Source organism: Takifugu flavidus, chromosome 1, assembly GCF_003711565.1.
Source record: "Takifugu flavidus isolate HTHZ2018 chromosome 1, ASM371156v2, whole genome shotgun sequence".
In the NCBI taxonomy this organism is placed as follows: Eukaryota; Metazoa; Chordata; class Actinopteri; order Tetraodontiformes; family Tetraodontidae; genus Takifugu; species Takifugu flavidus.
In genome coordinates this window covers 19,688,065-19,703,338 of record NC_079520.1, presented here as the reverse complement: position 1 = coordinate 19,703,338, position 15,274 = coordinate 19,688,065, and the positions used below count along the sequence as shown (strand labels likewise).

The 15,274-nt window shown below is 41.3% G+C and overlaps 2 protein-coding genes across 3 annotated transcripts in view; both read right to left on the bottom strand.

The window, feature by feature from the left end:
* The window catches only part of LOC130532628 (ras-related protein Rab-26), a 43,248-nt gene extending 38,562 nt beyond the window's left edge, over window positions 1-4,686 (bottom strand). Inside the window, exons 1-2 of the mRNA XM_057045364.1 lie at window positions 4,195-4,686; window positions 3,365-3,475 (exon numbers count right to left, since the gene is read on the bottom strand). Of these exons, the coding sequence (XP_056901344.1) occupies window positions 3,365-3,475; window positions 4,195-4,677 (594 nt within the window). The 5' untranslated portion in view covers window positions 4,678-4,686. The remainder of the gene's footprint in view (window positions 1-3,364; window positions 3,476-4,194) is intronic.
* A 2,365-nt stretch (window positions 4,687-7,051) lies between these two features.
* Window positions 7,052-15,257, bottom strand: lmf1 (lipase maturation factor 1). 2 transcript variants are annotated; one of them, XM_057045287.1, is made up of 11 exons: window positions 15,006-15,257; window positions 14,091-14,400; window positions 13,835-13,845; window positions 12,886-13,034; window positions 11,503-11,568; window positions 9,781-9,948; window positions 9,157-9,331; window positions 8,840-8,993; window positions 8,567-8,750; window positions 8,017-8,129; window positions 7,052-7,912 (listed from the first exon to the last, which is right to left on the bottom strand). In XM_057045287.1, the coding sequence occupies exons 1-11, from the start codon at window positions 15,217-15,219 to the stop codon at window positions 7,726-7,728; spliced, it is 1,731 nt and encodes a 576-aa protein (XP_056901267.1). In that variant the 5' UTR covers window positions 15,220-15,257; the 3' UTR covers window positions 7,052-7,725. The 2 variants fall into 2 exon arrangements, with proteins under 2 accessions (XP_056901267.1, XP_056901276.1); XM_057045296.1 differs by lacking the exon at window positions 13,835-13,845 and having other exon boundaries at window positions 12,886-13,045; window positions 15,006-15,255.
* Window positions 15,258-15,274: the final 17 nt, after the last annotated feature.

Genomic DNA, 15,274 nt, shown 5'->3' with positions numbered 1-15,274 from the left:
CATGGGAAAAACAACACCAAGCAACATGACGGAGCCGTGTAGGCCTATTCGGTGTTGCTTTTTCTACTAATCTCTATGGCAACACAACCTCTATGCAGGAAATGTTGACGTCATAGAAGATAACACTAGATATTCCAGCATGGACATGCAGCTTTGGGACATTCAAAGTGCATTCAAGTGCAACGTTTGATTATCACTAATCAAAGTGTGTCAATCCTTAAGCAGTCTTGAAAGTATGAACATAAACATCAAACAACAGCTCCACTTGAGACCTTCTGAGAAAATAACATAAAATTTCCTCTTTATTTTCCTTGACCACTATATCCTTTTGGGGGTCACACGATAGGCCTATCCCAGCTGCATATGGGTGAAGGCAGGGTACACCACTGAATGAGTCTTTAGCTCATTGCAGGACCTATTTGAGTATTTGGGGGTTCTGTACCTTGCTTCATGGCTCCTCTGAGGTGTCTTGAAGGTGTCCTGGCACCTCCTCCTGCTACTAGAACACCTTCCATGTTTTCTTTGCACCGAGCCTTGAACTGACAACCCTCCGCTTCTCAAGCCAGTCCTCTACAGACTGTGCTGCCTCCACCCCTGAAATTCCTCTCTTTATTTTTTGTTTTGCCTTTTGTCTCATGAGTGCAGCTTTTCAAGCTGCTATTAATAAAACCTCCTGCTCTGCTTTTTTCTGAACATTCACTGATTTATTTATTCAGTCCTTATTTTCCCATTTTACATGTTTTTTTTCTATTTTAATACAAATAAACAGAACCATATCTGTGTGGATCATCACAAGACTTACATATCCTTGTACATTACTGTGAGGAGTGCATTCCCCAGCTCCTTCCCCTAACCATAACCATCCCTACTAATCCTCTGACCGTATCCTCAACCTCAACTTTAAAACCACAGTTTAACCCTCAAACAGTCCTGTGAAAATGTACTTGACTCCCAAAATTGTCCTCACTTTGCTAGTAGAATGCAAGGTGTGTGTATCTGTACTTATAGCAAGTACAAGAACAGATACACACACCCTGCCCCACCACAGTCCAAAAACACACACATTAGTTAAGGTGGTGACTTCACCTCAGCAAAAGTGTAGTTGTATGTATGTGTGTGTGTGTATGTGTATATGGCTGTGTGTGTGGCTGTGTGTTCGTAAATAGATTAGATTTGATCAAGGCTGCTGTGTTTTGACAGCTCGACACTCAGCGGGTGAAAATGAGGACAGAAATAGATAAGGAATCAACGCAAAACCCCAAAACAAAAATGAATGTAGTCAACACCTCAGCCATCTTCCCTGGCTGTCATTGAGCCTTTTGATGCAGAAGCTGGGGGGGAGCTGAGCTTTGCTCTCTGTCCCAGAGGCAACAGTGACACTGACACAAACCCTTTCTCAGTGCAGACTCATAGCGCTTTCTGTTTTTACTCTGGTACCGGTTTTTTGGTTTGCTAGTTAGGGGTACGGGTTAGGGTTTCGTTTAGTGTTTGTTAGGGTTGTTAGTTGTTGGTTGTATATCGGAGTGAGATGTTAAGTAAAATTAAGTAGGGATAAAAGGGGTACAAGATTAAGAATGAAGGTGATAAACAGGTTTTAAATGAACGTGTGAAATTAGGTAGATTAGGGTTACGTTAAGGTTAAGAAAAGGTATCCGGGTTAGGTTATCAAAAAGAGTTGGGGTTAGGGTTAGAAAAAGAAATAGGATTAGAGTTTAGGGTTTAGGGTTAGGTTAAGTGTTCGGGTTTAGGGTTAGAGGTTAGGGCTAGGTTTGGGGTTAAAGTCAGGATTAGGGTTAGTGTTAGTGTTTATCGTTAGGGTCAAGGTTAGGGTTTAGGGTTAGAGTGAAAGAAAGTTAATAGGGTTGGGAATAGGGTGACAGAAAGTTAATAGGTCAAGTGTTAGGGTTTAGGGTTAGGCTTTGGGTTTGGGCTTAGGGTCAAGGTTTCTTGTTAGGGTTAGGGTTTAGGATTAGTTTTAGTTTTAGGGTTCAGGGTTAGGGGATTAGGGTGAAACAAAGTTAAAAGGGATAGGGTTACGATGAAAGAATTTTAATCAGGTTAGTATCAGGGTGAAAGACTAATAATAGGGCTAGGGTTAGGGTAAAAGAAAGTTAATAGGGTTCAGCTTAGGGTTCAGGGTTAGGGATAAGGTTTAGGGTTAGGGGTAGGGTGAAAGAAAGGTCTACACCTGATCACCAGTAGGTGTGTCATTTTTATGAACACAAATAAACACAGGTGGTTCCACATTGCAACCCGGCACTGTGGTAAAATAGGTGGAATCAATCTCTTGCATGTGCACTTCCAGTTTATTAAAAAAAGTCTGTGTAGATTCTCAGTCATCCAGGTCATCATTATCCAAGGTAGTTTTCTCTGTCAACTGGACTGTGTTTCTTCTTTATTAAAAAAGCCAATATGAAAAATAAACTTGTGTTTATATGCATGAGAACAGGGTCTAAAAAGGTTAAGTGGAAATTCAGGTACAATAACACAGCCTTGATTATCTTCAATTATTTACGAGGGTTACAGCAACTTTTCAAAGGCGAACCAACAATTTCTATACAATCTAATAAAATCCTATTAACATTCTGGCTAAGACTGCCCCCTTTGGGAGGGCTTTATTCTGCTATGGGTCTTTCCTGAAGGGGAAACCAGTCAAAAAAACAAAAACGCCTCTAATCTGGGGCTGTGCAAGTGTCCGCGCCGCTCACAACTCCCTGTGGGCAACAGTCGGAAAATGCCAGCACTAAAAAGGGATTAGCTTGTCAATAAAGACATTAACCTCCTTTTGTTTTATGTTTTCAGTGTGAATGTTCCTGCTCATTGGGCGAGAGATTTAAGACTCTGCGAGTGCACAGTGGGACAGCACAAGTGAAACAGCACAGGTGACACACGGAATGCAAGCAAGCCAAAGAAGAAGTAGCTTGTTATGTAACTTTGAGGTTTTTTTTGCAGTTGTAGCAACGCTTTATTTACTACCAGGCCGGCCGGTTAATATTGCAATGGTGATGTAAACTGAGCCATAGTTGATATCATTGTTACTTCTCCAACAGGATTTGAAATGATAAAAAAAAGTGTCTGATAATTTCCTGAGCTTACATCATCATGTTTTATCTTATTTAGATAATACTACCGTTTAAAACACTATTGTAAATGTGTGATGTGAGCTGGCATATTTGTCCAACCGTCTCTAATATTCCCTTGACGGCAACAGGGGCAACAAAGTCAAACATTCTTGGCAGCAAATATCTGAACTAGGTGCAAATACTGGAAATTTACCAGCAACAGGTGATATTTTAAGTGAAGTAAGTGTGTGTGTATGTGTGTGTTTGTGAGAGAGAGACAGAGAGACAGAGAGAATTTGTACCCTGAAGTCAATGCCCACAGTGGAGATAAAGCTGCCAGCTAGAAAGGCTCCATCTTTGAATCGAACCAACAGACACGTCTTTCCGACTCCTGAATCCCCCACCAGCATCACCTGAGACAAAGAGAGAGAGAGAAGATGAGAATGCCATCTCTCTCACACACACGAGCACATACACATTCACTGTAATCAAAGTGTTACACCAGTAGGAAATCGCCGACGCGGGACGGTGAGGGAGAGCTTGGAACCGAGTTTTTTCCAACGTCCCTGTCAGACCAAAATTCCTGTTCACATTTTGCATCGTGCTTCATGTTTGAATGACCTTTGATGGGAGCAAACATTTAAAATAAAGAACGAGATGCAGTGATCCCCTGTTACAACACCTTACATGATAAGAATATCAAATCAAGTAGGGCAACAAAAAACTGTTACCTCCTTCGCCTCAACACATGGACATTCTACTGCCCTCTCCATGCTCCAACTCCACTAACAGACTCCTCCAAGTGAAGACAGTGTGGGCTGGTTTGCTAGTATATAAAATAGTAGTTTGTTTATTATTTCAATGTCTACATGGATGTGTGTTGTGGTCTCGACAACATAAATCTCCGTCCATAAAACCTCTGTAACCTTTACAACATAGCTGAAAAGAAGAAAGAACATTTTGTTGATAAAATAAAGAGAGATTAGATACATTTAAGCTCTATTTTATGCTGTCTTCACGCTGTGAAAACGATTTGCTTTCAGCATCTCTTACCTCCGCGCTTCGTATCTGTTTAGTCACATGGGTTCATTGATTGATTGATTGATTAGTTTTGCAGTATCTCTCTGCTCACCTTGAAGGCGATGTCATAAAATTCCCCGCTGTTGCTCAGAGACGGTCTACTGGGATAAACCAGTCCGGACGAGGGAGCGGCGGCGGCGGCCAGACCTTTCCCCGTCCTCCCGCCGTCTCTCCCGCTGCTCGGCGAACCTTTGGGGCTCTTGGAGCTCACTTTACCTTTCATCGCCTTCTTCCTTGACATGGTCACCTGTTCAGCTGTGGGTGAGTGGAACACTTTTTCCTCCCCAACACTTTTCCCCCCGTGGAATTCCGCGTAAAGGCAACAGAAGTTCAGTCGCGCGTCGCGAACATAACTGCGCGTAAAAAGGGCGTAAAGTAGTGACGTTTCCACCCGTGAAACTGAACCGGACGGGAACGGTGGACAGCTGTTATCCCGCAGGAGCAGCTGGATGGCTGTGAATCCGGGCTCTGCTTCACTGTGTAAACACCTCAGTCTCCTCCCTCCCTCTCTCCGACTGAGATGTTCGGAGCGCATGAAGGTGCTGTTGTTTCCGTGCATTTAAAGGGAAAATCCACCGAAATTCCAATGATAACCCCACAACAATCGAGAATCAAAATGTTCCATCAATTTTTTACGAGTCTGTTGTCTGATGTTGACAGATTGTTCTTTTCTTCAGGTGATTTCGGCTGCAAAAATGGAATAAAGTATCTGTATATAGCTGCGATAAATTAAGCTTAAATTTTAAGTAAAATGTAGTCAATCCATTCTTCAGGACGCAGTCCTTCTAGTGAGTAAATGCACTGTCTAGGTTACCAAACAAGCGATCCCATTGTCTTTGTAAACATGATAAACAATATCCCTGTAATTCTTCTGCTATGATGTCTTTCCGTCCCCACCAAAGTGAACCAAATTATAAAATAAATAAAGGGACAGATTTCAGACAAAATTATCACTGGGCTGCCGGCCAGCTACATGTTTTAGTAACCTCTAGATTGCCCTTCCAATGATATAGTGTCCTACTATAAAACCAATGGAATGCCCTCCCTGTGGCCAAAACACAATAAAGTGCCCTTCAGCTTTTTTTAATTTTTAATTTTAATTATTCTACACCTGTTAATAAGGATTTATATTTTCCTATAAATCAGGATTCACCTGTCAGTTTTGGTGCTGGATGGGTTTTTAGTTGTTTGTCAAACTCTCCCCCAACAAACGCTGAGAGCCCAACATAGAAGCTGGTCCAGTCCTAATGCTCCAGATGTTTACGGCACCTGAAGATTAGTTGTGCGACAAAGCTACCTGCCACCAGGGGCTGCTCCACATTCAAAAGCTACATGAATCTTGCAGTTTTCTCCACACAAAGTACCCGAGTGTCTGCAGTGGACGTTTCCAGGGAACGGCGGCTCAACTATGTTCTAGTTCTAATTTTTCTTCCCATGGTGATTCCAGATTCATTAAATAAAAAAAGCACAAAATAGGAAAAGAAAGAAGGAGAACAACAACCTGAGTTGACCTTGGATGGCGTCAACCCTGTGAAATGTCTGTGCCTGCGGACAAAGTCCAAGAGGACCGTGGGAAAACTGCTGACAACTGGGACAGAGGACAGGTGGTGTCCAATCAGTCTTTATATCTTAAGATTTAAACCAGAGGTTGGAAGGGAAGGACTGACTTGGGCAGTTAGCTCTTAATTGTCTGTCTGAGTGCAAATTTAGTAGTTGTCACTACTAAGTTCAAAGCTAAACTGTCAGTGTTGCTGCTGTATGACTCGTTCCTTATGTTGACCTATGAGCGGACACATCGGCCATAATTCAATTTAGAAATAGACCCATGTGCTCTGGTGACTCACTGACTGCATTTGCTTCTTGTGGAGAGGGAGGAGAATAGTCTATTTCAGTCTGAGGTATTCATACCTGAAAGTTGTCCAGTGCAACAGTGTGTCAGTGCCCAGTGTCCAAATCAACCCACACCACTTAGGGTCTGAGTCACTAAGCGTAGCCACCGCCATCATTTCACAACCCCTTCACAGCAGGACAGGGCTAAAAGAGACAGAAAGGCACAAAAGCTGGCAGAGCTAATGTATTTACGTTCAGAAAGTTGGAAGCGCAAGACTCGGGATGTAGGCGTGTTCGCTGGGGATACTACTAAGACTTGCCATGAAAAGCAGTAAGATGGAAACAAACGGAGCACATCTTCTGTTCTGATGAGGAACCCCAGCCCACAGACGCACCAGTGGGACAGATCATCTAACTCTTGTGATGGAGAATGCTAAAAACTCCACCACACATAAATAGATGCGATGAATTATAGATATTTTACCATCTTTGACACTGCACTGTAACTTAGCTGCCACGATTCTGCTTTATTGTACATGGTCATCCATCCATCCATCTATCCATCCATCCATCGTTTGTCCAATCAGAGTCTATGTGATGGACAGGTCACCAGCCTGTCACAGGACACAAAGACAGAGACACTATACCACATCAATTAAAATATATTGTTATATATTTGGATTTTGTTATATATTTGAAATCTATTTCAAGTTGAAAAACAAATCACAAAGATAAAGCCAAGTTTTTCGTTTTTTTAAAGTCATTTTTCTACATTAGAATTAACCAGCGTATGTTCATTTGTTCAACGAATGAGTGCAAACGGCTAGTGCTGCAGTGACCTCTAGTGGGGAACCATAGACATAACCTAACCTACATGCAGAAATAATGGTACATTTAAAGAGGTGAAAGTCCTAAATCTATTTAGCAACGTGCAATAAACAGCTGACGTTTATCACCAAAATCATACAAGTAAAATATGGTACACGAGGCGACCTTTTAGAAACACAAAGGAAATCATCTATGAACACATTTTTTGAGAGGGTTATGTAACATGATTAAAAAAGTGCACGTAAAAGTACTCGGCGGAGAATATAATTTTTTTTTTTTTTCAACAAATAGCAAATGCAAGTTTATCTGAGGAACACCGCCATCTAGTGGCTGACGTTTGATACCACAGGAAGCTGGAACGCTTCACTAATTGCCTGTATTTAAAAAAAAAAATCGCTCTCATTCAAGAGTTGATGTTTCCTATCTCATCTTGTTTATCAATTAAATGATTAATTCACATCAACAAAATGAATTGTAGATTTTCTTTTCATTTAGTGTATTAAATCTGAAAATGATATGTAACAGAATAACACATAAAAGCATTTTTTTTATAAAAATAGAATTAATAAAAAGCAAACCTCATATCTTGATGAAGAATCAAAGCTTTTGTCCTTACAAAATGGAAAATTTAGATGTTTCAACAGGACACCCAAAGATTAATCATTTTTTTTTTTAAGTGAAGCTATTTGAATCACAGCCACACAAGTCATTTTTAGCTGTTTTACATGAACATTTTTAATATTAAATTTACATTCAATATTTTTTGATAAACAATATCTATAAAATGACATCAATCCATTTTCAATTAAAGAAAAATTTCTGAGGGATCACTGAGTTTGTCAAAGTAACATTAACACCTGGAATTCTGTCCTGTGTGTCCCTTTCTTCATCTCTGCAGCACCACCAGGGATACCAGGGTATCTTCTCAGGTCCTTTTCGGGTGTGTGTGGGGGTGGGGCCAGTTCCGGGACTGGAAGTAGCCCCTTAACCCCTCCAGATTTAATGGAGGGAAGTAAGCACCAATGCGTTTTCTCAGCCACCACTTCCCCTGTGCTGCACTAGCGCTGCCCGGCTGACTGAATTTGTACCTGAAATGTTCTCCCCGAACCCACCTGAGGAAGAAGAGGGTTCATAGTCAGTGAAAAGTGTGTTTTTTTTTTAATTGAAATTCCCAGTGAGCAGTGTTGTCAAGAAGGATGAGGACTGCTGTGCTTACCTGGGAGCTTCTCTGCCTTGAAAAGGATTTTGGTCGAGCAGCGAGAGAAGTGTGCTGTCATTGGCCAGTAGACGCCCCGCAATGTGGATCACCCACTCGCTCTGCTCATACGTCTTCATGTAAACACAGAAATATTGCACCGAAGAATGAACACTCAATCAATGAACTGTCAACTGATCTGAAACCCACTGATTACTCCATTACAACATTCGTTGGGTCCCAGTATTGTTGTATATATGTGGTACGAGCTGGTTCTGTTTGGTACGATACACATTTGTCTGTGTTTTCATTGTCAATCGTTGCAAGTTTTGATTAAAATAACAAACCAGTGTTCTCATTTTCTGGTGGGCTTCATCTGGGGAAAACTGAATTCTGTCGTTCTATATTTAACAGCACACAATGGAGGCCGGCTAACCCAGAAGACTTTCAACAGATCCATCCTTCATTCTCCTTTAAGGGTACAGTGAGTCATGATGCCATGCTCCTCAGGCACAAACCAAACTGTTCAAATGCGAGTGATTTGTTTATTTTTTTTGCTTTTGAAACTCACCTGAAAGGCAGCGAACCACATTAGCCAGTCCAGGCGATAGTGGTACGGCGATATGAGACACGGTCGGCGGTAAACATCTCCTGGTTTGCACCGAAACTGGTACTCCTCCCAAACCGCCTCAGGGTCCTTGGGATCCTGGCTCGAAGTTCCTTGAAAAATCACCTCCGTCCGTTCCTTTGTGATGCTTACATACAAACGCAGATAAATGGTCAACTGAAAGGTGCTGATGGGAAAAGTCAGAATGATTTTGAACCCAATGCCTCCTGACTGTACCTGCCAAAGGCCCCGTAGGTGTTCACAATACGCAGTGGGTCAAAAGAGGTGTTCATCACCTGCTTGGAACTGAGTAGATTCATCACCACAGGAAAGCTCAGGCAACCAATCAGAATGCCAAGAGAAATGTTCACTACGCGGCGAGTCAGCATACCTGCAGTAGTCCACAGAGATAAACAGAGATCACTGTTTATTAAGAATAAAAACAAACAAATCCATCTCTTGGCTTTAGAGGTTAATCTAAAAAACTAAATGATTTTTGGTCAATGAACAGGTTGAACATGGAGGAAACACGGGAGGAAATACAGCATGAATACCTTTGGTGGGTTTGGGAGTGCGTCCTGCTGCAGCCTCATGCTGGATCTCAAGAACTTCCTTCCTGGCTCTGGACCCAAACAGAAAGCCCAGCGATGCATCATCGAAACAGGCCAGGCTGGGAACAATGGTCAGCCAGTTAAGGAAGCTGAGATTCCCGCTCACGATCAGAACCACCTATCGAGGAAAGGAAAAGTCGTGCTCAGCTTGACTGTGTTTCAGACTAAAACTTACATGTGAATTTATCACACAAACATCAATATGTCCTCAAATATATCCTAATGGATTCACGGTAAAGTGAAGTTGGCCCTTTCCTGGTTTCATTCTTTAATAATTACAAAACACAACAGAGAAAAGTGTTAAAACCCTTCCAACTAGTTGTAAAGCCTGTTTTGGTGTTCCACAGGAACTAGTATCAGGCTTCTTCCTGGTATTTCAATGTTACTACTGTCTAGTTGGTGCTAAAACAATTACAAACAAAAGGATGCAAAAGTTAGAGTTACAAAGCATTTTTCAAGATAAAGAAAACATTAATCCTGTCTGGAGATTTTTAAAGACTAAACTCAGTAATGACAAGAAAAGGTTCCATCATATCCCTTTAGCTTCTCTTCCAGCCATAACGGTACCTGGAACAAGATCTGCATCACTCCATTGAACATACACATCCGTCTGCCTAAGAAGGTGAAGAAAGGGAAGACGAGCTCAATGAGGTGGTTGGACAAGGTCTCGAAGCGATGAAACCACCAAGGGGAGTGGTGCATGTAGTAGGACATGGGGTTTGGAACTGGCTGGGTCTGGGGACACAGTAAAAAAAGGGAAGATTGATTTTTGCCACAGACACAGAGATATTTCAGATGTTTAAGTTGATAGCAACTTTACATTTTTCTTTCATGAAATGTGAAATGCTGGGACAGAAAAAAAAAAAATCGAACCACACGTCCATGTGACTTTTTTTTTTCTTAATAAAAGCGACCCTTTCAAAATAAAATGCACTTAAATGGTTTAGTGTGTGTGTGCATGAGGTGTTAGCATGGAAACTGTCAGCAGAGGAGCTGAAAAACAAACAAAACTCAAAAAAATGTGGGTAGGAAAATGAAAACAAACCACGCTAGTCTATGCTCTCATTGTTTTTATCCAAATAGATGGACAAAAAGGGGATTATTTGACCTACAGGGGGAAAAAAACACAGGAAACCCACAGGCAATGAGTGTGCCACCTCATATAACCAAACAGCCCCACCTGGTCGGCAAACTAGTTGCACTGCGAGAACGTACCAGAGTAAACAAACACCGACTAGTCTCGCACAGGCGACAGCTTCTGCAGCTCCTCTGAAAAGGAGCACTGTGTCTGGGGGTGTTAGCAAGGCTTTACCTGGCGCCAGTGGCTTCCAGACTCCTGGACGTGTACGTCTGTAAATCTAAACAGCACCATCGTGACAGTTACATTTGAAGCAAGGAATTAACCCACTGCAGATAAACCTCCACACTATATTGATTTCTCCAGTAAAATATTGTAAAACTCTGTTATATGGCCAGAAATGAAACCCTGTCAAGTTGTTTCAGAGTCTCATCTAAGGTTTTAGCAGTTAATTAGTAACAGTAACTAAACTGCTATGACTGACAACATGAGATATTACTGTATGAGATCCTCTCTTGCAAGCTAATTACAGGTCTGTGAGAGCACTAAATCACAAGAACAGAGCAGTGAAACTGGAGAAAATACTTCCTAAACACAGCAAAGCTGTATTAATTATTTTATTCTGGTTTTGTAATCGTCCAATTGAATACAGTGACTAGTCCCCAGCGAGTTCAGAACTGAAGAAGCCTTCTGGATAGAAGGTGAAATGTCTTCAAAAGAGAAGAAACACAGTCCAGTTGACAGAGAAAACCACCTTGGACTAGGAGCCTTCTACCTTTTTATCAATATCCCCAAGTCAGGAAGCGAACTACAAATATAATGAGAGTGATATTAATGATGCGGTGGAACTAATGAAAATAGAGAAACTATAGCTCATTCCCACTATAGTTCAGAATGTGTGAGTATTAATACTGTATGTTGACAATACGAGCTTCATCTCCAGTCACTGAGTCTCTAAAGGAGCTAGTGTATTCCCATCTGTGCCAATTACAGGAGATGGACTGCAGAGATGCTCAATATCCCACAGTGGAAAATTAACAGGGACTGTAGACAGAATGATCTATGTCAGAGGCTGACTGAGGGAGTCTCTACACACAGCTTCAGGTTCCTGTAAAGAATCACCTGGTGTGAAGTCCTCTTTTTACTTCACAGGGTGAAAAAAAATATTTCATTATAAAGCACAAATATTAATAATCTGGGCAGGAACACACCTCATAGTGGTAGTCCATGCAGGTCAGTTCTCTCCAGCATTTGTCACCACGGATTTTAATGAGGCCCTGGAAAATGACAGAACACACTAAAATGTGTTTACTGCACTTCATCACACAAGTCTTGTCATAAGATGAAAAGGCTAAAACCTCAGACAAGAAAATAACAGGTCTTTGAGAATTCTTTAAGTGTTGCTTTTTAGCAACTGAGTGCTCAATTACAAGAACATTTGTTCTTTGTAGATCGAGCTATTGAGGAACATTCTGTTTCTCTGAGTTTACAAAGTATCTGGTTTCGTTTCCTGCAGTCTTGGGCTGAATGTGAGCAGAGATCCTCCCGGGTCAGATGTCGTCCTGTTGCTCCTGTCAGCTGTGAGCCACTTCTGCTAGCAGTCATGTCACATTAATGTCATAACCCTGCCTTTGCCATGTTTGAACCGGAATGAAATGAATGAATCCCTTTTAAACTTTTCTTATGAAACAATCTTATCTTGTGTCAGTCTGATTCCAGGTGTACAGAGGTACTGATGCACCTCTCACCAGAACAAAGACATTGATTTCTAAAAAGGATGTAATATATCTGTTTACTCAAGCCAGACTAAAACATAGATGCTTCTTCCATAAGAAAAAACACACTTTCACGTATTAAATATTAAAAAAAAATACACTAAACTGATGAAACCCACTAAAAAATAAATGTGCCTTCTGTTGTGTCTCAGTCTGTTTTTCACCAAATGAGCTAAGTAAATACTGCTGCTATCCGGGGCATGAGACTGTCAATATTGACACTTCAGACTGCCACGTGGTTGCGATGGAATGTGGAAGGAATTGACTGCCGACCCCTCTAACCAGATTTAGGAAAAGCAGGACATTTCATTATGATAATGAGCTTGGCTATTTGCTTCAGCTGCTGGCAGTTCAGATGATGGCAAAAGTTGCTGATCGAATTCAGTCATGAGACCCTGAAATGTTAGCAATTCCAAGCAGAGCAAGACACACTCAATATTCCAGGAGGATCTGATTAACAGCCGGTCAAAATATATCTCAATATATTGGTAAAACCCTCTCTTGCTTCAAAATCAACTTATTTGGTTTCTTTGTTTGTTTGATTTGCTGGTTCAGACATTCTGCATCTGAATCCATCATCCTGAATGTTCAACCTTCCTACCACCATTTCCAGTTCCAGAACACCTGAATCATTCCTTGGTCGGGGCGAAGCTCCCGATTCCTCAATATTTCAGGTGCATTGCAATAAACATTAGACTCTGACAGGTGAACAAGTTACATGCACAAATAAATGCACTATTGTAATAGCGCCCCATTAAAATTAACACTTGAATGATCAGGTGGTGATTAAGTCTGGTATCTGTGAATGATGCTACGTACCGCTCCTAACATGATCCGAACAATGAGCCACCTGAAAGTCCAGATGCTGATCAGGGAGGGGGAGCAGCGACGGGGCACCTTGGACAGAGTCCACAAGGGACACAGGAAAATGGCGAGAAATCCGGTCTCCAGCAGCTGGCTCTCCCAGCCTGAAATAAAACTGGATCATTAGTATTAAAGAAAAATACATTCCACAGAAGAGTGAATAGTTTAACTCCTACTGCTCAATCAATACCATCAACCTTTAATTCATAAAAGAAAACAGACCACTTTGACACATAATAATCAAATAAATGATCCAAGGGAAAGAGCGAGATGACTTGTCGATGGTTAATTGAACCTCAGAGACACTAACGTTAAGTTTTTTTCTTGACAGTAACAAATGAACCACGGAATTTGGTTCTTAGTCTAGACTTGTGAGTAATCAGAGGTGCTCAGGCTGCTGTGTCAGCTTCAAGGTCCAAAACAGAGCTAGGGAGGAAGCAAATAATGACTAATAGAATCAACAGCTCCAAACCACAGACACTGGCCTGGCATCTCTACCAGCTATCCCTGGGCAAAGCAGCCCATTTATATTCTTTCTGACCTCCTTTTAGACTCACGTTTGGATAATTTAGGAAATAGTAAACAACGGAGGCCGACAATATAAAGCTGAAGTTGGCTGAACAGAATGTGCGTCTGATCTGGCTAAAAACCACTAAAGCAACATTAGAATACTGAGATTTGTCCGAGTCTGAACGTTTAACATGATTGAATTTACTATACTAATTCCACGCTTGACAACTTAAAATGACAGCCAAACCTGAGTGGCTCTTCACACAAATGCTTTGCCTCAAAAGTATGTCTTCTATGTGATGGAGGTGAACGTTGGAAATCGTTGGAATAATGAGGAATTCTTGAATAGTTGGAAATCAAGAAGCTCTGGTTGTGGACAGTGGAGTTCACTTACCAAAAGAGTACCTAGAATTAGAGGAATTTAGAATTAATTTTCAATATTTGACACCTAGAGTAATGACGTTGAAAGGAAACCAATGAAATTAATGAAATTAGAATAATGATTTGATAGGAATTACATGTGGCATTTAATGGGCAGCAGGACAGTCCCAATAGCAATTAGTTTATACAGTAATTATAAAACAAGCATTTCTGATGAAAACCTTACGCTTGTTTGTCATGGCCCTCTCTGTATACAGTTATAGACTCACCATAGCTGTCCCACGTTGACCAGGGAGTGGTAAAGTACCCACAGTGTCACCATAATCACCATATTTGCCATTCCAGTCAGCAGGACAAACATCGACAGCGCCATCCCCACTAGGGCGATGCCGTCTAGGTTCGCATCCATATCGCTCCAATCTAACAGCCAGAGGATGGACGGCGTGTATGCGAAGGCAGCCATGCCGATCTTGCCACCCACATAGCGCTTAACGCTGTTGAGGTAGCTTTTGGAGGGCATCAGACCGTTCTCGCCAATCAGCTGCTTGTTCTGGTTGTAGGCGACACTGAACGCCACCACTGCAGAGGAAAGTAGAATTTACAATGCAACTGAATGCAGAAAAGTGCCATTTCACTATGTCTCTTTAAAATGTAGTCACTCTTTTTGCAGATTGTTAGGGAATGAAATGGATTTTGTCACAACTTGCAAATAGTTCTTGTCTAAAGGTTTGCACTTTAGAGGTTTGCTTTGTAATCTATATTCTGCAAAATATTACGATACAGGGGTAATATTATGATACAGGGGTATTTTAGACAAATATTTTGTAGCGTGTCGGGGAGGGTCAGAGTGGAGATTCCCCAGCATGCTTTGTGGCAGTGTGTCTGTGGGCTCAGGTTGGCGTTAATCCTGTTTTTGTTCGTTGTAAATGTTATCTTTTGCAACTTTCAATGTTAGTGTTTAATAAAGTGGCTCTTTCTGTAGTCGAACTGCAGAATAAGTTGGCAGAAGTCTGCGTCTGAGTTCTTCCGCAACCTAGAACCCTAGCTCGCCACAATATAAAACAATTGTATCACCTACACTAAAGCTTTCCAGATAATATGAAAGTCTACAATTACCTTTTTAAAACAATAAAAACAATTCCAATTCCAAAATAATTGTATATAAAATAAATTGAATTACTTACAGTAAATGAATGCAACAGAACGCAGAAGAACGATTCGAGTAAGCCAGTAGGTGCCGGTCTGTAAAGACTGAACTGATGTTTCTTTCCTGTCTCCGTTTTTGCTGTATTTTTCTCCACGTCCATCACTAATACCACCTTGCTTCTCCTCCGTTTTACTGCTGTCGACATGTCTTTTCCTCACAGTACCGTCGGTGCTGTTACAGGTCACCGCCATGTTCCCGGAAGTTATGGTCACGTGACAAATACATCAGGAAGTAGAGCTTCTAAAC